Source organism: Sinohyriopsis cumingii, chromosome 5, assembly GCF_028554795.1.
Source record: "Sinohyriopsis cumingii isolate HCF-2022 chromosome 5, ASM2855479v2, whole genome shotgun sequence".
Taxonomy (NCBI): domain Eukaryota; kingdom Metazoa; phylum Mollusca; class Bivalvia; order Unionida; family Unionidae; genus Sinohyriopsis; species Sinohyriopsis cumingii.
Window position 1 is genome coordinate 127713173 of NC_142965.1, and position 25584 is coordinate 127738756.

At 38.1% G+C, this 25584-nt stretch overlaps 1 protein-coding gene across 2 annotated transcripts in view; it reads right to left on the reverse strand.

Moving 5' to 3' along the window:
• Window positions 1-11120: 11120 nt before the first annotated feature.
• Window positions 11121-25584, reverse strand: part of LOC149800165 (cytosolic phospholipase A2-like) — a 64206-nt gene continuing 49742 nt past the window's right edge. Inside the window, exons 13-17 of one of the 2 annotated variants that reach the window (XM_089959771.1) lie at window positions 20204-20441; window positions 18525-18670; window positions 18010-18188; window positions 14469-14655; window positions 11121-13998 (exon numbers count right to left, since the gene is read on the reverse strand). In XM_089959771.1, coding sequence (XP_089815897.1) covers window positions 13739-13998; window positions 14469-14655; window positions 18010-18188; window positions 18525-18670; window positions 20204-20441 — 1010 coding nt within the window. In that variant the 3' untranslated portion in view covers window positions 11121-13738. The remainder of the gene's footprint in view (window positions 13999-14468; window positions 14656-18009; window positions 18189-18524; window positions 18671-20203; window positions 20442-25584) is intronic. The other variant, XR_016421337.1, reaches the window with a different exon arrangement.

Genomic DNA, 25584 nt, shown 5'->3' on the forward strand with positions numbered 1-25584 from the left:
GTAATTCTACAGAGCTATTTTAGTGTTTTTAAAGTGCCCTTGGGTTAAAATTGGTTCCAAGCTGAGGGATGGGGTGGTCGCTCTGGCCCGTGCACTGACGGTGGCACACCGCTAATGGGTAGCAAACCAAAGTTCCCCCTCCCATCCCCCCTCTCATCTCCTCTTATCCTCCCCACTAGGCACGAGTTCAATTTAAAAAGGAAAGTATAATTATTTAAAGTTATTTATAGAAATGTTTATAAAATTAGATTATTTTTAGAGATATCAAAAGAGTTCATGGTTGACTTATAGTAGTCATATAATTTTGATTTTCTTGATTGTATCGTATTTATTTATGGCCTGTGTTATTTATGTTTTAATTGTTATTACTAAATACAGGATGTGATTCCTTTGGTCTCTCTCTCTCTCTCTCTCTTACATATTTATATTATTAATTGGATTCTATCTTCTTTCGTTTTCTCACACTGAGCAATTACATGATACTTTGTGACGTTGGCTATTTTACATGCTGGACGTTTGAGTACAGTCCTTATCATTTTCCTCCTTATTGCTACCTCTCCAAGCATTGTGGAGATATGTAAACATTAGACTCTGAATTTTTGGAGAGCCGATGCTGGCACAGTGCCTCCATACTCTGTCCCATCTGACGCAAATATTTTCCTCTTCTACTTTGTTTTTAATTTTCTTTGTTAAATCGTCTCTAATCCAATTGTTGGTGTTATATACTTCCGTTTTCCATATTTCTTCTTGATCTCTATATTTACATATTAAATCCTTTATGTATCGAACTTTTCTGGGTGCTTCAAGTCTTTCGCTAAGATCGTTATTTTTATAAGCATCGTTTCTGTTTCTGATGGAAAACACAAACCAATATATATATATATATATATATATATATATATATATATATATATATATATATATATATATATATATATATATATATATAAAGCCTTCCATGACGTTTGGCTGGGCATTTAACCATTTAATCCTATTTAAAATACTCGCGCATTTTATTAAAATTGGGATTGGCACTGCTAATCCCCCTTTGTTTTTTCCCTATGTAGCGTCGGTTTTTTAACATAATGCGTTTTAAAGTTCCAAATTGTAACGTTATAAGTAAAGAACAATAGCCAGATTGCAACATGTATATGCTAGACCCTGAGGCTAATTATTTGCTTCATAAATGTTGCGAGTGTAAGCCGACATAAAAAGACAGGGGACGCCAGTTGTATATAACATGGCCATAGGAACTTGTTACTGGCGTCTTATTCTGCTCAGTGCGATTCACAGGTAAGTGGCATGAATTACCGGTGTTGGCTCAAAGGAATATCAAGTGGGGGTCGTAAATCCACCCTTGACAGACTGCCGGGGAGGGGGCAATGTCTACTAATTATGTAGACCATGGGTGAATTGACCTCCACTTGGAATTGAGCAAGTCATGGCCACCATTGGAATCGCAAGTTTAAATCTGGTGTTTTGAAACTAAATGTCAGTAGTCGCTAAACCATCTTGCGGGAATTACATAAGGAAGTTATAAGCTACTCCGACGTCATTCGAAATTGGGGGAAACATTGTTATTCTGGGAATTACAAAGGAGCTTCGGAAAGATCTCGGCTAACGAGGGAGATCGCTTTGCGGCGTTCATAGAAGAACGCATAAAAGAATGGAAGGCTGGAAAAGCCGCCGAAAGAAAAACCCAGAAAGAGCTGGAGCTGGCCCGGATATCCGCCGAAAGAGAAACCAGAAAGAGCTGGAGCTGGCCAGGATATCAGCAGCCACAAAAGAACGAGAGCTCGCTCACGCTCTAGAAATGGAAAAGGTAAGGGTTGAAGCTAGGGCTAACGATAGGGACGACTCCCGTACGATCCCTGGAGGAAGCGTACGACCATTCATCGACCACCGAATGGTGCAGATAAGTATGCCGCGATTCAATGACAAAGACGAGTCCATTGACGATTTCCTCGTGCGATTTGAGAAACTCGCGGTCGCTTACAAAATTCCTCCGCAACATTGGGCGATCAACGTCTCAGCCTTTATGCAAGGTTCCGCTCGCGAAGTTTACCACAACTTAGTTACCGACGAGGCTGATGACTACGATTCGCTCAAGAAGGCCCTTCTATACCATTATCGGCTGCCTGTCGAAACATACCGTAAACTTTTCCGGGACTCGGCGAAAAAGACAACGGAGTCCCACTCTCAATTCCACACCCGCGTTCGAGGATTATTTGAAAAGTGGATGAAGATGGCCAACATCGAACGATATTACGACTGGCTGTGCGAGGTCATACTCAAGGAGCATGTTTTGAGTACGTACCGTCGCGAGTTGATAGTCTTTCTAGCAGAGAGAGAACACCGGACGCTCCAAGAAATCTTTAGCATGGCGGAGAGGTACAATCAGGAACACTGGAAGAGTGGACGTTCTAGGGGTGCGGACCGACCCCGACCAACTGAGTCGCGCCGTGTGGGGGAGGGAGAGCCTGCTGTCCGTAACCGTCAGGGCGATGGGAAGGTCGGAGCGGGATCCTCAGGTAAGGATGCCACCCACAGACGCGGACAGGCCTTATCCACGAAAACCGGACTTGCAGGTCGGCGAGGGCCGCCGACGTGTTTCAACTGCAAGCACCTGGGTCATTTTGCCTGGAACTGTCCCAAGGGCAGGCAGACCCAGGTGAATGCCGTTGCTAGAAATGAGTACGAGACGGAGGCAAGCTGTAAACCAGCAAACCTTGCATCCGGAACTGTCAACGGAGAAGGTGCCACCATCTTGTACTACACTGGTTGTAGCGTTCCTACCCTTGCCGACAAGAAATACGTGAAGCCTGAGGACTACACAGGGGAGGTAATTGAAGTCCAGTATGCAAACAGCACGCGTCACTCGTTGCCAGTGGCTGTCATTGACCTCGATTCACCGAACGTGAAGGGGCAAATTGAAGCTGCGTGCTTGGCTGGACTGTCACATGACGTCATACTGAGATCTCGTTATGTGTTTCCACAACCGAACCCTGAAACCTGCACACCGATGCCGGTGAGTGCTGTGGAAACCAGGTCCAAAAGTCGACAGACGAAACTGACTCAGATGGAAGTTACGTCGACACCGGTCAGTAACGTACTGGCAGAATTGAGGCAGCTTCAGCAGGAGGACGCAACTCTGGCACAGTTGTACAAATACGCTGCAGAGGAAACGGAGAAGGAAACTCCGAATGGCGCGGTGAAGTTTGCGTACAAGAAGGGGATCTTGTATCGCCACGCCAGGAAAGTCAGCGAACACTTTAAGCAAGTCGTCGTGCCGAACGAGAAGCGAGGTGAAGTGTTAAAACTCACGCACGAAAGTCTCATCGGAGGACACATGGGAATTGCCAAGACGCGTGACCGTCTTATCAAAGAATTTTACTGGCCTGGGGTCCAGGGAGATGTCAAGCGGTTCTGTCTCTCCTGTGACAAGTGTCAGAAAATTGCACCGAAAACGGATCATCGACCCGTCTTCTTGGGGAGTACCCCCGTTATCGATGAACCATTCCGACGCGTCGCGATGGACTTAGTCGGACCGATAAAACCCGCGTCGTCGCACGTAAATCGGTATATTATAACTGTCGTAGATTACCCTACACGCTATCCAGAGGCCATCGCGTTGCGTAATATTGATTCGGAAACCGTCGCGGAAGCGCTGTTTGGGATTTGCTCAAAAATCGGTGTGCCAGACGTGATCCTGACCGATCAAGGGACACAATTCATGAGTCGCGTGATGGCAGTGGTAGACCGACTGATGCCGATTAAAAACCTCATGACTACACCATATCGCCCCCAATGTAACGGACTGGTCGAACGGTTTAACGGGACATTGAAGAACACGCTTAAGAAGCTGTAGAAAGGCCGCCCCAATGATTGGTACCGGTACATTCCTACAATGCTTTTCGCATATCGGGAAGTACCCCATTTGAGTTTAGGGTTTTCTCCCTTTGAACTCTTGTACGGGAGTACCGTACGTGGCCCAATCGCCGTACTGAGGCAGTTGTGGATGGACGATCACGCTGTCGAAGAGGTACGTACTACCTATCAGTACGTCGCGGATATGCGAAACAAACTGGAGGAAGTTTGTTCACTCGCACAGGAGAACCTCAAGCGAGCGAAGACGCGTCAAGCGAAGTATTACAACAAGCGTGCGAAACCACGCCAGTATGACGTATGTGACAAAGTATTGTTGCTGTTGCCCCAAGAACACAAGAAGTTGCAAGTTTCTTGGAGTGGACCGTACGTTGTAACCTGGAAAGTCGGAAATCAAACCTATCGGATACGACTACCGACTAAGGAGAAGCTATACCATGCCAATCTCCTTAAGCGATACCGGGAAAGGGAGACCTTCAGCGATTTTGTCGTCGGCACGATCGTCACAGAGTACGCCTAAGGCGACACGGAAGGGGAGAATACTGTCCCGAGCTGTCCGTTAACGAGGGCTGAGTCTCCCTCGGACGTGGAGTGCGACCCCATGTTGACTACTGTACAGCGGGAAGAGGTAGAGACGTTTCTGGCCGGGTATTCCGATGTGCTTACAGAAATACCCGGGAGAACGTCACTTGTTGAGTTCGGGTTAAAGCTGGTGGACGACCGGCCAGTGCAGCGGAAACCCTACCTCTTGCCCCACGCAAAACGACAGGTCGTAAGGGAGGAGATTGAGCAGATGATTGCTCTGGTTGTAATCGAGCCCGCCGACTCTCCGTAGAGCTCTCTGGTAGTCCTAGTGCAGAAAAAGGATGGCACACATCAGTTTTGTGTCGACTACCGGAAGCTGAATCAGGTGACGAAATTTCAAGTGGAATCGCTACCTGACACAGAACATATTTTCGCTTCTGTCTGGAAGGCGAAATTTTTCTCAAATTTGGATTTGTCCAAGGGATATTGGCAAATCCCTGTGAGAAAGGAGGGTCTGGCAAAGCTCGCTTTTGCTACTATGATGGGATATACCAATGGTTGGTCATATCATTCAGAGTCCAGAATGCGCCCAGCATCTTCACTAGAATGATGAGGAAGTTGTTGTAACCCTTGCGCGATGGGGTGTCCACAACTTCATGGATGTTCTCTTGCTAGCCACAGAGACGTGGAGTGAACACCTCACTCTGCTAGCTGACGTTTTGGAGTGGCTACGTCAGGAGAGATTGACAACTCGCCCTTCCAAATGTCACCTAGGGTTCCGAACCTTGGACTATTTGAGACACACCCTTAGTCAAGGCACGCTGTACCCCGAAAAGTCAAAGGTGAAGCAGCTGAGAAACTCAGCACGGCCCACCACTAAAACTGAGGTGAGATCATTCCTGAGAGTGGCGGGTATTGCCGGAGGTATATGGCCAATTTCAGTGCGATCGTGGGGCCGTTTTCTGACCTGGCCAAGAAACGGACCCCGGGTAAAGTTATTTGGAAGGATGCGTGCGAGCACGTTTTCCAAACGCTAATGGATAGGCTTACATCCGACGCGGTTGCCCGCTTACTAGATCTGTCCAAAGACTTCGTGCTTCGCACTGACGCATGCGACACGGGACTGGGAGCAATAATGTTGCAGGAGCACGAGGGGACACTTTTCCCTGTCACGTACGGCAGTCGGAAATTGTCTGCTGCCGAGAAGAACTACTCCGTATCGGAGAGGGAATGCATCGGAATCGTGTTCGGAATATCACGGTTCGAGCGGTACTTGTACGGGTGCAAGTTCATATTGGAAACTGACCATCAACCCCTCGCCTATCTCTCGCAGGCGAAATTGTCAAATGGACGCTTGATGCGTTGGTCGCTGTTCTTAGAGCAGTACCAGATGCAGATCAAATACGTGAAAGGAACAGAGAAATTAGGCGCTGATTTCATGAGTCGGAGCGCTGAAATTTCATAGATCGCTTTGTAAATAGCCGTATGTTGTGTGTATATTCGTGTCCGTAGTCAGCGTGTAGCGTCGCTATGATTTTTTCTTTTATTGCGTGTGTAACGCACATTTGCATTTGGAGCAAATTTGGGGGAATAAAATCCCGATTTTATTCTCAAGCGGTGAGGGGGGTGTCACGTTATAAATAAGGAACAATAGCCAGATTGCATCATGTATATGCTAGACCCTGAGGCTAATTATATGCTTCATAAATGTAGCGAGTGTAACCCGACATAAAAAAGACGGGGGGAAACCAGTTGTATATAACATGGCCATAGGAACTTGTTACTGGCGCCTTATTCTGCTCAGTGCGATTCACAGGTAAGTGGCATGAATTACCGGTGTTGGCTCAAAGGAATATCAAGTGGGGGTCGTAAATCCACCCTTGACAGACTGCCGGGGAGGGGCAATGTCTGCTAATTATGTAGACCATGGTTGAATCGACATCCACTCAGAATTGAGCAAGGCGTGGCCACCATTGGAATCGCAAGTTTAAATCTAGTGTCTTGAAACTAAACGTCAGTAGTCGCTAAACCATCTTGCAGGAATTACATAAGGAAGTTCTAAGCAACTTCGACGTAATTCGAAATTAGCGGAAAACATTGTTATTTTGGGAATTACAAAGAAGCTTCGGAAAGGAAGCTTTTAGGGGCCGGAGGAGCTGTAGGAGACAGAGAAGGGAAATACCCTGGTACAGTTGGTCCCGAGTCTCTGGGAGACAAGAGAAGGAGAAAACGGAAGTGGAGGAATTAGAAGGTTGAAGGACGTGGTTATTGGACTGAAGGGGTACTGGGTACCAGTCAAGAAATAATACAGATGAGTAGAAACACAGGACAGGAGGAAAATCTATCACACTAAGTCAGATGATGAAATAGGCCTTCACTTGGTCGAGTGAAAGACGAGTGATAGGGTTTTGAATATTGAATTTCATTTGAGGAAGGATTATCTGTAATTGAATGGCATTAAATTTGTTGTTTATTTGAATTTCACCTTTTGTGTATTCAGTAATTTAACTGTCGGCATCGCTGACTGGGGGCTCGGTGCTTTGCATCTCTATCACTACTTCAGTTTCTAACAAAAACGAGCCAGGGTGGGTCTTCTGTAATAATTAAAGATAATACTGGGAGCACCCCACCCCAACTTAAGGTAGTCTACGACGACACCCTTTACAAAAATGTAGTTAATAATTTCACTGTCTATTTTGTCTCGAACTTTATTTCCAATGTCTGTGGAGTTTAAAATATAATTCGAATCCATATAGGTTTTTGCAACTTGTGCACGCTCCATTTTGCACAGCGGTGTCAGTGCCCAGATTTTTATATTTTTTTTTATTTTCAGTGTTACAGTATTGCAGTTTTCTTTTTCAACATTTTTCCCCAAATAAATCCCTGGTGATTTGATCATTTTTTTTAACTAGGTGAAGGATAATCCAGGGTGGTTACGCATCCAGTTACCTATTTTCAAAATGTTAGTTTCGTCATAGTTAAGTTTTGACCCTGAGGGTTTCCCCAATCAGTCATATTCCTTTTCTAAATGTTTAAAGGAGTTTGTGTCTTTAATAAAGTCAGTGCAATCATCCGCATGTTGGAGCATTTTGAATTCTTCTTTTAAATTTGGGATTTTTATCCCTTCAATCTCTTTGTTAGTCCTTCTTTTAAGACTTAGAATTTCGATAGCTATTACATATAATAGAATTGATAGTGGGCAAGCCTGCCTCACTGATCTTTGTATATCAATATTTTCCGTTACAGCACATTGTAACCTGTACACTTGCAGTTATTTTGTTGTACAGTATTTTGGTCCCATTTTGGAAGTCAGTTCCGAAACCAAATTTTTCCAATAGCTTCTGAGTGTAGTTGTGTTCTAATCTGTCAAAATCTTTTTCTTGTTCAAAAAATACCATAGCACCTTTCTGACCTGTTTCATTTATAAAATCAAATATTGTTCCTATGTTTAAAATATTATTTTAGATATTCCTACCCTTCCCCCACATGTCTGGTTTATATTAATGATTTCATCCATACATTTCTTAATTCTGTTAACTAAAAGTCTACTTAAGATTTTGTAATCATTATTCAGGAGGGAGATGGGCCTCCAGGTCTACTTAAGATTTTGTAATCATTATTCGGGAGGGAGATGGGCCTCCAGTTCTACTTAAGATTTTGTAATCATTATTCAAGAGGGAGATGGGCCTCCAGTTCTACTTAAGATTTTGTAATCATTATTCAAGAGGGAGATGGGCCTCCAGTTCTACTTAAGATTTTGTAATCATTATTCAAGAGGGAGATGGGCCTCCAGGTCTACTTAAGATTTTGTAATCATTATTCAAGAGGGAGATGGGCCTCCAGTTCTACTTAAGATTTTGTAATCATTATTCAGGAGGGAGATGGGCCTCCAGTTCTACTTAAGATTTTGTAATCATTATTCAGGAGGGAGATGGGCCTCCAGTTCTACTTAAGATTTTGTAATCATTATTCAGGAGGGAGATGGGCCTCCAGGTCTACTTAAGATTTTGTAATCATTATTCAGGAGGGAGATGGGCCTCCAGTTCTACTTAAGATTTTATAATCATTATTCAAGAGGGAGATGGGCCTCCAGTTCTACTTAAGATTTTGTAATCATTATTCAGGAGGGAGATGGCCCTCCAGGTCTACTTAAGATTTTGTAATCATTATTCAGGAGGGAGATGGGTCTCCAGTTTTTAAGTTCTTCCCATTGTAAATTATAGTTATCAAGCCCTCCCTCTTGGAGTTTGTCATTGTTTCATTTTTTAAAGAATATTATTGTACAGTCCTTCTAGAATCGACGCTAACTCACTCTGGAATTTTTGGTAGAATTCCGCAGTGTGTCCATCTCTCCCTTGGAATTTGCCTTTTGCTAATTGTTTTATAACCCTTTGTATTTCTTCACTGTTGATGAGGTCATCACACAGGTCTATGTGTTCTGATGATATCATCGCACAAGGCACTTCTTTGAAGTAGTCTATAATTTTATTTTCTTCTATTTCCTGTGATGTATATACATTTTCGTAAACGTCCCTTATTTTCCTCATTATTTCCTTTTTATCTGTTACTTCTTTCCCTTCTTCTATTAGCTTTTCTCCTCTTCCCAACTCTTCTCTCTTATTTAATCCATCAACCTTTTTGTATACATTATTAAATTTCCACGCTTTTAATTTTCTTCAATTTTTCTCCTCTTCTAATATTTTGTACTGTCTTTCTTTATGAATTTTCCTTACGTCCTCTGTTAATTGTTTTAAGTTGTATTTTTATTTAATTTTTTTTAATGTTTTGTAGTTTTACCTTTTGATAGAGTTTTAGGTTGCTATTTTTTTTTTTTGATAAAGTTGTAGGTTGCTATTTCCTTAACTGTATTTTTAAGTTTATCCCAATCTGAAATTATATTAGTTATATTACTCCCCCCCCCCCTTGTTTCAAGTTTCCCAATTCAGTTTTAATTTCTTTCACAAAATCGTCTCTTCTAAAACTCTGTTGTTCAACTTCCAGACCACCTTTCCCCATTTCTTTGTGTTCAAAATATTCTTAACAAAAAACTTTCCATTTCGCTACATATTTTCCACCACCTCATGCAAACTTATGAAAACGTACACCTAACTAGTTAAGCATGCTTTTAGGTGGGTTTGGTAAACTTAGAAAGAGGTGAGTAATCTTAGACACGGCCAGGTCTTTTGGTAAGAGATCATTTTGACCACTGTAACAGTAAAGATTTCACTTCTCTAATTTTCCATTCATACATGAGCCTGACCATACTATCTAACACTATTAAGAATGTAAATGTAAGATACTTAAAATAAGATGCATTCCAATCAAAATGATGTTCTAGGCAGTACTTTTTAGTACATCCAGTTTTACTTCCTATCCTATTTCGATATTTATGCCGAATCCTGAAAATTTGGAATATTGGTAGATAAGATCTAGAGCTGACTTAAGATGTCTCTGATCCATCCAAGATGGGAACAGTGTCGCCTGCCTACTGTGAAACTAAATATTCTGTTGTTTGTTGTTTTCTTTGAAAATTTAATTCCTTGTTATTTGGGTCTTTCCGAATTAAACGGGAAATATCTCTGCACATTAAAGGAAAATGTATGCGATTAGGTGGTAACCTTGTCGAAATCGTTTCTTAATTTCAAACCATGTTATATAACACTATCTTGTTGCCATTATATAACACTATCTTGTTGCCATTATATAACACTATCTTGTTGCCATTGGCATCTTCTTTTACTATATTTATGGTAACCTGAAAGTTATTATTCAATAAAATAGTTACTTCCCCTGAATTGGATGCAAAAAATAAAAAAAATAAAAAAAATAAAAAAAAAATTAAATAAAGTTACATTCATAACCCCAAACTGAGTTAATCTAAGTCTCCTGTCGTTTTATACAATGTGTATTTTGCAATAGATATATTGATTATTCCTTCTTGTTTAAGTAATTCAAAACATCCCTTCTTATGACTGGGACTTCAACATCTGGCAATTTATAGAGGTACTTCTCAATGCGTCATTCATTATTATAACGATCTTCATACATGACGAGTACCTTACTTCTAGAGAATGCAGGGATATGCGTATCGAAGACTGCCTGCAATAGTGATCGTTTGATTTGTTAGTCGTTGGTTACATGTTAAAATGTTTGTATTGTCAGAGAGAGAGAGAGAGAGAGAGAGAGAGAGAGAGAGAGAGAGGTAACATTTGAAACAAAATGTAACTCAAATTAAAAAAGCAATATACAAATTGATAGAAAAGAAAATAATGTGATTAAGTGCATAGCTAAGTATTTTGATTCCTTTGCGCGAAATTGATCAAAAGTAGAAATATACCTTGATTTATTTGTGTGAAACTCATGGTTACAAGGAAAACAATATACTTTCATTTAATTTTTGTAGCTTATATCTACAAGTAGAAGCATACTTTGATATTATTTGTGAAACTCATTGTTACAGCTCTGGGCATAATACCAATTTATCTGAAACCGTGACTTTTACTCTTAGTGCAATTAAAAGATCAAGGATTTATTTAGTAAATGGCAACACTATTTCATTTTCATTATCAGAAATGAATCATTAATATTGGTTTTGAATTTTGCAATTATTATATATTCTACTATATAACGACATTCCATATAATTCTGAACACTGTATGTTTGAGTAGCATCCATGCTTGAACTGACAGATTTAACTATATACTACTTGCAACTGACAGATTGGACTTTAATATATGCAATGTACAACTGATAGATTTGATTATAATATATGCAATGTACAACTGATAGATTTATTATAATATATGCAATGTACAACTGACAGATTTGACTTTAATATATGCAATGTACAACTGACAGATTTGACTATAATATATGCAATGTACAACTGACAGATTTGACTATAATATATGCATTGTACAACTGATAGATTTGTTATAATATATGCAATGTACAACTAACAGATCTGACTATAATATATACAATGTACAACTGACAGATTTGTTATAATATATGCAATGTACAACTGACAGATTGGACTTTAATCTATGCAATGTACAACTGACAGATTTGATTATAATATATGCAATGTACAACTGACAGATTTAATTATAATATATGCAATGTACAACTGACAGATTTAATTATAATATATGCAATGTACAACTGATAGATTTAATTATAATATATGCAATGTACATCTGATAGATTTGACTATAATATATATTAATATATGCTCATTTTTTCCCCCGTTAACTTTACATTGTCAGAATCGTTCAATATTCTTCGATACTGAACGCGCGCGACAATACACATATAGCATTCAAGTGAATAAAGGAACTACTTTCTGTTGTAAACAAACAATGACCCAGACACCAGCACTTTTGATTTGTAAACATTTGTTTAAATTTGTTTCTGAATGAACTAAAACGTTTCGTGGACTGCAAAAAACCCCAGCTGTTTTGGCACATTCCTCGTTGATACGATGTTACGGATTTAGGCTAGCTACATGATATAAAAGACGGAAGATTAGGTCCTTACAAATAACATACAAGTGACAAGGCATATACTGTCTTCTTTATCTGTGATAAGAATGGCAAAATAAAATATACTTACAGTTTTACATCCTGAATTTCCTCAAAATGTATTTTCTTAATTCTGCAAATCCGAATTACATGAACCATATCATAGGTTTTCAATCTGGATTACACATTTCGAAAGTGTGCTGTAATTTCGATGATAAGTGCAATTGCATCCTCCTTAGTGCACTCAAAATGAAATAAGCATTAAATTTCATAGCGTCTTTTTGATAATTGCAATTGAAAGACTTCATATTTTCCCCACATTATGATTTCAAACATTCAGTGACAGAAACAGAAACACATTTGCAGATGTAAACACACTTCTCCCGCGCCGCTTCAATCCGATGTATTTCATGTATAAGTTGCACAGATGAATCCAGTCCAAAATCACAAACTTTCGTCGAATCGAAACAAAATACCAAAATATATTCATTCCAGATCAAATGGAAAAGTTGTTGCAATGCACATTCATTCACAATATGACTGCAAATTTCAATTTTAACTAGACACGCCATTTTCTTTCGAAAGCTATGTCGAGCGCGCGACTAAGTTCAAATTTATCTGGGCTGAGTTATGTGCGCATTAATAATGATGTCATTGTGTAATTACTAATCTGCGCTTGTGTATTTAGTTTGGAATACGGCATTCATTCATTTACGTTATTTCTTGTAGTGCATTTTGTTTATATAATTAAACCTTATGTAGAATTAAAAAAAATGAGCATATAATAAAAAGGTTACTGCATTTGTATGGGAAAATATGAACTCGTTTTGTCGGAAGGATACACTGTACTCATAAGTTCGTGCAGTATTCCATCCCAAAACTCGTTCATATTTTCCCATACAAATCCAGTAACCTATAATTACTTACAAAAGATAGATTGGACTTTAATCTATGTTTCGTACGACTGATAGATTTGATTACAATATATGCAATGTACAACTGATAGATTCGACTATAATATATGCAATGTACAACTGATAGATTCGACTATAATCTATATTACTTACAAAAAGATAGATTTGATTGTGATACATTTTACTTCAATAAATTTAGTTAGAATATTCGTACAACAAATAGACCTAATTGTTATGCTTCTGACAAGTGATAGGCTTTGGATGCTATTTATAGATCTGACAAATCTAAGCTACAGACAATGATATATTTAATTATAATGTATGCTACTTACAGGTGATAGATTGCAGTATGTTAGTGATGTGTTACATTACACGTTATTGCATTATCTTCCACTCACGTTGTAGTACCATTATGTGAGCCTCTCCGGTGGCCTAGTGGTTAGAAAGTCCACCTCGGATGCAAGTTGGTCGCGGGTTCAAACCCCGGTTGAGTCATATTATAGACATATAAAATTCGTACTAACAGATGTCTCGCTTGGCGCTAAAGAATAAGAGGTTAGTGTTAGGACTGGTCGGTCTGATGTCAGGATAATGTGACTGGGTGAGACATGATGCTAAATGTCTGCGGGATGATGCTCCATTGCTAGACATCATTATAAATTGTCACACTCCAGACATCGTTGAGGTATGACTGAAAACTTGCTAAAGCTATGTTAAAAATCCAAATCACAAACACACATACCATTCGGTGCATTTTTTTTTTCCATCTATCACGCGGATACGCTCCTCCTTCTTCCACACTTAATTCTTATCCCCAAGATAGGAAACTGTTTTTTTTTTATGAGTATGTTATCCACTACGTATTTGATGAACTTATTTGTGTTTGTCACACTATTTCCTCGATTCTTTTGGGACGTTTTGCATGTATAATGACACATCTGGAGGAAGAGAACGCTTCATTTTAATAGACTCTTCAAATATCTTCTTGATTTCTTCCACATTCAAAAGCGTGTTGAATTCTGTCAGCTGTGTCAGCCTATCAAATTCGTAGTGTGAGTAATGGAAATTGAATGTTGAATATGGTGTGATTGGATCATCAAAAATATCAAAATCAGCGAAGGCCTGTTCTTCTTTTGTTTTTCTTGGGACACCTGAAACAAGAAAACAAACCATAAAAACACTGGCAAATTTCCGTTTTAAATCAAACGTATACGAAGAAGCCATCAGCAAAGAGACAAAAATAAGGATTGTAGTATTCAAACGTTCAAATATAATGGTTGTAAGGAGACAATTCGATCTTCGTTTTGAAATAAAGGCGCTTGATTAGGCAAAAACATCTTCAAGTTTTCCATGGATTTCTGTCTTCTGTAACAATTCAACATTCCGGATCAATACGTTCTTGATAAGATGTCTTTCCGTTAATTGGTTGCAGGTTTATTGAATGTCTTCAAGTACATAAAACACCACACTTCAGTTCCATAATTTATGCATTGATTCAAACTCAGAAACAATACATAATCGATGAAATAAACTTTTAATTTCATAAAATGTTTAGCTCTAATGTGGTGGAAATAACAAAGAAATAGTTTTTGATTTTAGGTTGTAAAACAGACACGTCTACCTGGTCGGGTAAACTTTCTGAACTCAATGTTGACGAGGGGAAAGTGCAGTACGATGGGACAACGCGGGTCGTTTGGGTGTTTGAAAATGTAAAGTTCGTTCATTCCTTTCCTGTCAAACACTCTAATATCTATTGGCGGAAATGGCACTTTGTGAATTTGAGCCCACTTTTCCGCAAGCAGTAGCTCCTGAAATAACAAATAAAGAAGGAATTAAATGGGTTTATATTAAAAATAAAATAATGGATAGAAAATACCCAGGACAAATTACAAAAGAATCGGAAAAACACAGCAAAGAACATAATATATGTCGCTCAAATTTTGTCACTTCCTATTTCTTTCTGCTTTATTTCATATAGTTTTTATATGAAGATGCAAAAGCTATTGAATTATAAAGAAGAAAAGTGAATGCGATAAATATATCTCGTTGGGCCGTTTTTAAAAAAAAAAACACAATTTTGAAGGGAAAGAAATTAAATTTACAAATTCTATCATGTTTAACAGAAGCGCTGCCTCTTGAGTTGTTTATAAAAAGCTGATATTGGATGGTATTTGCGACCGCATTATTAGTAATTCATCATTGCTGTCTTGTACACAGATTTCCTTACAGAAATTTTATTTGTAAAGATATGAATTTTATATCTTCAACATCAAGTATTAAATGAAAAGACTTGGACTTTGGTTAGAAACTTTTTTTTTTTAAATGTTCGTAAGGTACATGTGCACGTGACCCAATGATTCAAGTTTTAAATGAATCAGTTTAGACAGCAAAAACACATTTTGCCTGAACCTGACTTTGCAAAAGAAAACGTTTTTTCTCTGTTTGTCACAACGTTAAAATTGTTTGAAAACGACAAGCAGTAAAATGTTTTTCTCTGTGTGTCACAACGTTATAATTGTTTGAAAACTACAAGCCGTAAAACGTTTTTTCTCCTTTAGTAACAACTTATAATTGTTTGAAAACTACAAGCCGTAAGTTGTTTTTTTCTTTGTTTGTCAAAACGTTATAATTGTTTAAAAACTACAAGCCGTAAAATGTTTTTTTCTCTGCCTGTCACAACGTTATAATTGTTTGAAAACTACAAGTCATAAAACGTTTTTTCTCTGTGTATCACAACTTTATAATTTTATGAAAACTACAAGCCGCAAAATGTTTTTTTCTCTGTGTGTCACAACGTTATAATTGTACGAAAACTACAAGCAGTAAAACGTTTTTTTTTTCTCTGTGTATCACAACGTTATAATTGTTTGAAAACTGCTAGCCGTAAAATGCTTTGGCTCTGTGTGTCACAAGGTTATAATTGTTTGAAAACTACAAGCCGTAAAACGTTTTTTCTTCGGTAGTAACAACTTATAACTGTTTGAAAACTACAAGCCATAAGTTTGTTTTTTCTTTGTTTGTCAGAACGTTATAATTGTTTAAAAACTACAAGCCGTAAAATGTTTTTTTTTCTCTGCCTGTCACAACGTTATAATTGTTTGAAAACTACAAGTCATAAAACGTTTTTTCTCAGTGTGTCACAACTTTATAATTTTATGAAAACTACAAGCCGGAAAACGTTTTTTTCTCTGTGTGTCACAACGTTATAATTGTACGAAAACTACAAGCAGTAAAACGTTTCTTTTTCTCTGTGTATCACAACGTTATAATTGTTTGAAAACTGCTAGCCGTAAAATGCTTTGGCTCTGTGTGTCACAACGTTATAATTGTTTGAAAACTACAAGCCGTAAAACGTTTTTTCTTCGGTAGTAACAACTTATAACTGTTTGAAAACTACAAGCCGTAAGTTGTTTTTTCTTTGTTTGTCAGAACGTTATAATTGTTTAAAAACTACAAGCCGTAAAATGTTTTTTTTTTCTCTGCCTGTCACAACGTTATAATTGTTTGAAAACTACAAGTCATAAAACGTTTTTTCTCAGTGTGTCACAACTTTATAATTTTATGAAAACTACAAGCCGGAAAACGTTTTTTTCTCTGTGTGTCACAACGTTATAATTGTACGAAAACTACAAGCAGTAAAACGGTTTTTTTTTCTCTGTGTATCACAACCTTATAATTGTTGAAAACTGCTAGCCGTAAAATGTTTTGGCTCTGTGTGTCACAACGTTATAATTGTTTGAAAACTACAAGCCGTAAAATGTTTTTTCTCTTTGTGTCAAAACGTTATAATTGTTTGAAAACTACAAGCCGTAAAAAGTTTTTATATGTAATTATTTTGCTTCAGCAGTTATGGGCCAAACGTTTTATTGCCCCATGTATTGATTTCATAATATCGTGTCATAATCTTTTATTCATTGTATTTGCATATTTATTCCTATGAGATAAAAACGAAGATATCCACAGTGAACGGATATATTTAATACCGCAGTTTAAAGATCATGTCGGTCATTAGTTGAACTTAAGTATTACGTTATATCTGGTGACAAGAGACAGTTTGGGGCACAAAAAGATCATATCGATCACACATTTTTAAAATAAAATATCACTATAAATATAAAAGCTTGATGGGGTTTCACATGTATGTATTTCTGAATACCATTTAATCTCACTTATCTGTCCAACTGTTAGCAACAAAGACCATGATATGCCAACGCATAATGCCCTGGCATATGAATCTATTGATTCCATCCAATAATATATGGAGACCCTGATCTGCGGGTGCATTATGCAGTTTACAATTTGATTAAACGTTTAAGCGAATGTATATGGTAATATATATATATATATATATATATATATATATATATATATATATATATATATATATATATATATATATATATATATATATATATATTACCATATACAGTAATGCAGACTTCCCAGTATGTCTGCACCAACTGCAGTAGGGAATGTCACTCACGTATAGGCCTGCACAGCCACAGCAGACGTTGCCAACAGAGACAGACAACACCCCAAGGGCGCTATTCGCATGGTCTTTCGAGACCGAGTCGCCAATGATGATGATGATATATATATATATATATATATATATATATATATATATATATATATATATATATATATATATATATATTATCATTCACCCCTGGAATGAATTACGGATTTTCCTTGACCTAGGTTCATCTTTAGTGCTCTGTTGAACACATAATTAAAACAAATCTCATTCTAGTGTTTACATATTTAAATGACTAAGATCCACAGCCAGCGGCACGTGAGTATTTTAGTACATTGGTACTGAATTGCGACAATTATACCTGCCTGGCATAAATATTAACAACTTCATACTCAAATTCATAAGAATCAAATACAGTTACGGTCATGAAACCTACACCTTAAATTAACAAATTTCATAGTGGACAAAATACAAAACAATCCCTTGCAACCTAAACGTATTTGTCTATTCAGATTCCATAACATTACCCTCCTCGTCTATAGGTTAAATGACGACTTGCCCACCTACGACATATATACTAATAGACTCTCGGGCTGAGCCTTTGGGTAACACAAATATAGCTCGGGTAGACATACCATCTTATCACCCAAAAACAAAGGTAATACTATCATTCGATAAACATTACCTTGAATGGCGGAGTGGAATCACTTGGTCTCCCACTGAAATCAAACGAAAGGATGATGTCTACATGGCGCTGTGGCCTCAGAACCAAAGGATAAGGAGAGTTGTATGCCAGCCCGGCATCGACTAGATATAAGTGCTTGAAGGTGGTTGGATGGATTTCAAAAACGGCACTGAAATCTTCTGCAATGTATGAGTTTCAATAATGCAGTCCGAATGTTGCCAGAAAAAAAAGTATTAAAACAAAATACTAAACTTGGCAGAAGCTTCTGCTGCATTGGAAAATACCTCAAAAGTTGAGGTAAACGTAACATTTTTTATAAGTACGATTTATGTAGCAATAAAACGTTAAAGACGTTTCTTACGTATAGACGTCTCACGTAAGAACAGTGTCAACCGTGCCACTCCTACAACTATTTCAATCAATTTTGAATCGTCGTATATTAAAAGCAAATGCATAATGTGGAAGCTGTCCAAAACTATGAAAATATGTTTAAGCAGGAAAACTTTAGTACGAACCACTAAAACACGAATCAATGTTGTCCTCTGACGTTTCATAGGTAAGTGGAGAAACTGGGTATTTGTGCCGAAGGGTGAGCCCTCTCATAAAGTTATGGATCACACCAGCCCTTCCAGCTCTCGTTCTCAAGAACTCAAACTTTTGGCTGTAAATATAAGAAACAGGTTTACAACACTTGTAATATCTTCTGAAATCAAATGAGGGCACTATTTCCTTTTGCAACGTCTTCTGATTGTTTAATTCATATATAGCACCGACACCTTTTCTGACATCTTCTAAGGGTCCAGTATTCATTTATTCATGTCCGTACCTTTTTGTACGATTCTCTTACTGGTCTTATATTAAGTTAAAGTTCCCCAAGGTTTCCTTGTCTCGTTTTCTTATTTCCTCCAACCACTACGGTGCTGTATTCATTTGTTTAAATACTGTTTAGTTTCTTTTTTTTATTCCCATGTTACAAGTTTTCCAAATTAATAGTTTAATAAATATTTATTGGCATCTGTTTCCTAATTTGTTCCACAATTTGTATAAGTTTAATTATCTAAATTGTATTCATGGAAGTTACACAGATATATAGTTGCAATTACGTGACACAAAATAGCTCTCAATTAATTGTCTAACATTAAATTCGAGCAATCACACACCATATCTTTTTAAAAGAATCTGCTACCATTATGCCACATCCAGCATACTCACTGATATATGATAAGTGCAACAGCTTAATTATCAAGAATAATTGAAGGAAGTCAGTTTTACGATACCTGCGACAATATTTTTTCATAGACTTTGATCAAAGTATGTCAAGTGGACACAATAAGACCCCATGATTGTGAAGATACTGACTTGATCTAACATCAACATGTGATGTTTGGTTGGTGTATTTAAAGCCATTGATGCAATAGACCTCTGATTTCAAAGTTCATGAGCTGATGTAACTGGCATGGCACGATAACGGAACTCAAGGTTATACGTTACAAGTAAAGTAAATCTCTGGGATCAAAGTCTGTAACTAACATACCGAGTCAATGGCTGGGATCAAACGTCTGTAATTAACATATAAGGTCAATTTCTGGGACCAAAGGTCAGTAGTTAACATATCATGTCCATGTTGTGGACGAAAGGTCTATTGGTAACATATCAGGCCAATGCCTGGGACCAAAGATCTATCGGTAACGTATCAGGCCAATATCGGGGACCAAAGATCTATTGGTAACATATCGGGCCAATATCGGGGACCAAAGGTAAGCGGGTAGCATATCATGTCAATGTCTGGGATCAAAGATCTGTCAGTAAATATCATATCAATTTCGGGAGCCATAGGTCTGTACGCAGCATGTCTGGTCAGTGTGGTTTTACATAAGATGTGGACTAGTGGTCTGTAGGCACGATAACAGGTCAATATAGTTTCACATGACAAATTGCAGCTTTTTTCTTTACACTTAGCGTTTTGGTTTCGTTACAGCCATATAGAACTGACATGAACGTATCGTTGAACATACTATGTAGGGTCAAACTTAGGAAGCAATCGTTATATGTTTCGTTAGCACATAACGATACCGAGTCCATAACAAGTAAAGCTAATATTACCAGAGGTTACGAAATGTTATATCAAATAAAACACATATTCTATTAAACAACGGTCTTATGAATCAAACAAACGTTTATAAGTCATACTAACTTCACAAACAGGCCCTTCATAAACTTATGCCAGAATCCTTTGTCTTGGGTTTTGTGTCTTGATGTTACTGCCGCAGGACCGTCTACACAATCTTCGCAAGCTGCGCTGTCAGCGGTATTAAAGACGTTTGTGACTCCGGAAGCTACGTCCGACCCATCCAACGGCGCAGGCGGATTCCCATCTTCGCTGTTAGCATCGTCGCAGTCCTCGTTCCACTGCTCCTCATCCAGTTGTTCATCTGACATATAAACCATGCAGCATGTTAAATAAATTAATCTGCAAAAGAGCATCATTTCGATAATAATTTTTCAATTATTTAGTACCTATACCTTTACTATATATTAAAAGAGTGTACAATGCCCTTGCAAGCTCTAATATTAGTAATCCTTTTTCCTTCAATGGTCGAGTGTTTCTTTCTTGTTCTTCCATTTCCTCGACCATTCCCATAAAATAATCCCGATATAGGTTCGCCACTAACGTATGCTATCTTGTACGGAAATATCTTTACTATTTATGATGCAACAAACAATTCTCTGGTCCAGTTTACCGTATGACCTTTCTCAGACCTTTCCTTGTTCTGGTAAGTCTAACTCGAACGCCCAAATTATAATTTCGTCTGAAAAATAATTTATTTGCTAGGTTGTGGATATCTTTATTGCTAACTTACCCTGGCGTTATACTATTGCTCCTGTAGTTTGTTTTATTGCATTTATCAACTAGCGACTGCAGTTAAATCTGTTTTTTTTTGTTTTATTCTTTTGTTATATGTTTTCACATACTATTCGTCAACATCCTATTAAATCTTTCAACGATAACTGTCTTGCCCTCGTTAAATGTAGAATACTTATTGATTCCGTTTATCTCAAGCCACGTCTCAAACGTGTCATTATAAATTCGCCGCTGTGATCTACCCAAAGCTTTGCTTGAGTACGTGACAGTAATCAAATGCTTCTATAAAAGATTCGCTATTTTAAGTTTTAATGGCAATATCCACGTATACGTACTGAACACGTCAAAAATTATTCAGCACAGAGTTTTCTTTTTGATTTGCTTTTTTTGCTTTTCTTGATTTGACCGTTCCTATGCTAAACTTATATTTGAGTCCGACAGCGCCTATAACAAATTATTTGTCTGTGCGCTCTCTCGTTTCAGCTGGTTTTATTCTGGCTTGGTCATCAAGCATAAGTTTATCACATTGTTCTTTGGCTTGTTTTCTTTTTGGACAGTCTCATAGTAAATGTCATACCAAATGTTTGTCTTGCATAACAAGCGAGAGGAAGATGTAATCATATTTGCATTTGAGACGTAACTTATTGGTTATCAATTATTTTATTGTCTGCTAAGTACGCAATAATAACTTGTCATGGGACAAGTTGACGCATTTCTGAATTTAAGTATTAGGCCAAGGCGGATTTTCCTTGGCATCATAATCTAATAACATAGATGCAATAAGGACCACACGCTTCGTTATCCGTATGCTAAAGTTGAGATGAATAATACAAACAACTTTGCTTGTAGCCTGAAATATAATTCTAACAGCATCAGATGGAAGGAGACAAATTAATCAAAATATTCTGTATCACTATTATCTGGGTTGTTAACAATCGCAACAAAATATGTCAAAGAGCAATCAAAATAATGTTTTATGTTGATGGCGCAGCACTCATCATGTATCATTTGTTTGGGCAGCATCTCCTTGAAAGAGACACTGCGAAATGACTTTATTTTACTGAGTGCTTTTTTAATATTTCAATTATTTATAGGCGTTGTGTTCCAGGAAGATGGAGACCTCACGTGATGTTTCAACTACTCTACGGCCACAACGCTTACCAAGTATCCCAGACAACCATGCGCCTACACGACAATCAGCACGTAGTGGTAATAGCGGTCTGACGCAGGATTGTTTTCTTCAGACAAATTAAGAATGATGCATTTGCCAGCTGCAATTTTTTCTTACATGTTGGCGTTTGTCACCATACGTTTGTCTCTACCAGATGACAGTTGTAGTGCTGAAGGTTTTATTGACAGATGATTGCCTCCAGAAGCATCCAGGCTAGGGCCTGCTCCCATGGCTTTTCATTGTAAATGGCGGTTCTAATTTAAAGAATTCCGCATAGCAGAAAAAAGTCGTTGTAGAGCTAAGGCCTATGTGCTTTGGGACATATGAAAACAATTATGCATACAAGATATCAGTATCACAGTTGTCAAAATAAAAGTGTTGGCACTGATGTTTAAATCAACGGCGGCTAGTAAACGACGGCGAGACATAAATGCTGCCTGAATGGATATTTGGTCTGATGTATAATTGTCTTGAGAGAAGCATACACCGACTTATTGCTGGCACCTTTATTGTAATCTTCCTCTACCAGCGTAAAAATCAGTGAGCAAGGTGTCCTGTTGACATCTGATGAACTATGTTAAGACCACGCTTGGTACGCCTGTATGTGCAATCAACTATTTTATTTCTTCCAACATCCAGCAAATGTCTTCTAAATTATATCCAACGGATATTTCGTGTTAGCGTTGCAAATGTGGTACTATGTGGCCGTTTGGTACAACGCTAAGGTTGTATGCGGCCGTTTGGTACGACGCTAAAGGTGTATGCGGCCGTTTGATGCGACTATATGTTGACAAGCTAAGTAATAGAAAGACACAGACCAAAAGCTTTGTAAAATTTAACAAACAATTTATATCTCAAAGTTAAAAATGACGATGTGAGAGGAGCTTACAATATTATGGAGAGAACCAAAATAATCCCGATATACTTCTATGAAAGTCCAAAAGATTGAAACATTTCGTATAAATTTCAATTACGGAAAATGTCTTGGTCCGCCAAGAAATTCATATTTTCAAGATGGTGTCGTATAGAACTCTTTTTTAATAATTCACAACAGTTTCCGGAATAATAGTATAGTCTAAATAATGAACACTTTCTACTACTACTGAACACTGAATCAAAAATGCTTTCCTCTCGATTAATATCCATGTACAACGTAACATACGTTTGCAGACTTACAACAGAAACACAAATAATGAGAATAAATCCAAATTCTGACTGAATCCGATTGCTCAGTTCCCTTCTTATATCATCAAATGCGGTGGCAATTCAGTTAGGCAAGTCTTGGATACTTACTCGTGTTCAATTCAGTTAGGCAAGTCTTGGATAACTTACTCGTGGTCAATTCAGTTAGGCAAGTCTTGGGTAACTTATTCGTGTTCAATTCAGTTAGGCAAGTCATGGATAACGTACTCCTGTTCAATGCAGTTAGGCAAGTCTTGGATAACTTACTCGTGTTCAATTCAGTTAGGAAAGTCTTGGATAACTTACTCGTGTTCAATTCAGCTGTAATGTTTCGAAAGAATGAAAGGATTCGGCTAAGTCAGCAAACTCAATACAGTCAACAAAATATTCATTGATATATAATGAGATAAGATCTTTCTTGTTTTTGCTGCAGATTCTGTTATGAAAATTTTGTCATCCTCTGAACAGAATCCAAGTTGATCTAACTGGCACTTTCGAAAAAATGTGTCGACAAGCAAACGATATGATGCCATGACAGAAATTGTAATCCTTATAACACTTGCTTTAAGCAATAATCAGGCAACTTACTGGCGTCTCCACCAATGGGATACCTAATTCCAAAAACAGAAGGTTACTTCCGCCTACTCTGTAGCCATCCAGTCATTATCTGAAGCTGTCTATATTTCTGATGCAGATATCGTTGCGTATAGCTCTTTCAGGCATGTCAGTCGCAATATACTTTATGAGCACTGACCTAGATACTATTCCCAAAGACAAGGCAAGATTACCTAACTTTGCTGCTCACTGTGCGTTCTTCTGGCGATGCTCTCGGGCTAAGCGAATAGACAAACAGCAAGAACTTGGCCACGTTAGAGCCACCTTATATGGTCCATATAATCAAGCAATATACAGCTAACGTTTGTTTCATCTTTCAAGAAATGTTCCAAGATAGGTTCATCCTTTATTATACTATATCGTTTCTTCAATTCAGTATACAAATATAGTAGTATATGAAAGGTGGCTCTATTTACACCACTAGCATGTGGTCATATACGCGCAAAACCACAACCTTTGCTAAAAGCACAGACTCAAAACTGGTGCTAGCCCTGCTAAATAAGTTGGTTCCCTTAGCAGCTATAAATATAACGGAATATTTAATGTACTGCATCCGGTCGCTTGAGAGCTGCGGTTGTTCAGTGGTTAGCATACCAATCTCACCACTGAAATGTCGCAGATTCGCATTCCTCAATCTGGGTCAGCTACCGGTGTGTGTCGCTGGGTATTGCACGTTACTCCAATCACCTTGGCACAAAATAACCTACTTTTATTGCTGTTTCGTAAAGTACCAACCAAATTAATGATAGCGAACGTGAGAGCACGCAATATTGAAAACGTCATTATCATCATTTAAACACTTGTGTAGGATAATGTTCACAACGGTTGGCAACTTGAATGGTTCAGACAATGAACCGTTCTCTGTAGCATCTATCAAACATAGCCCAGAAAGTCATATTAAGGTCAAGGGTTACCAAGTCTCTCTCAGAAACGTCCCATTTTAGAAATCATTTAAGGACTGAATCTAAATCTGATTGTGTACAATGGAGGGCCAGTTACGGCATAAATCAGAATGTGTACAGTGTAGGGCCAGTTACGACATAAATCAGAATGTGTACAGTGCAGGGCCAGTTACGGCATAAATCAGAATGTGTACAGTGCAGGGCCAGTTACGGTATAAATCTGAATGTGCACAGTGCAGGGCCAGTTACGACATAAATCTGAAAGTGTACAGTGCAGGGCCAGTTACGGCATAAATCTGAATGTGTACAGTGGAGGGCCAGTTACGGCATAAATCTAAATGTGTACAATGCAGGGCCAGTTACGGTATAAATCTGAATGTGCACAGTGCGGGGTCAGTTGCAGTATAAATCTGAATGTGTACAGTGCAGGACCAGTTACGGCATAAATCTAAATGTGCACAGTGCAGGGCCAGTTACGTCATACATTTAAATGTGTACAGTGCAGGGTCAGTTATGGCATAAATATGAAGGTGCAAAGTGCAGGGCTAGTTAATCCATATTTCTAAATGTGTACAGTGGAGGGACAGTTACGGCATTAATCTGAATGTGTACAGTGCATGGCCACTTACGGCATAAATCTGCAAGTGTACGGTGAAGGGCCAGTTACGGCATAAATCTGAATGTGCACAGTGCAGGGCCAGTTACGGCATGAATCTAAATGTGTACAATGCAAGGCCAGTTACGGTATTAATCTGAATGTGCACAGTCCAGGGCCAGTTACAATATGAATCTGAATGTGTACAGTGCAGGACCAGTTACGGCATAAATCTAAATGTGCAAAG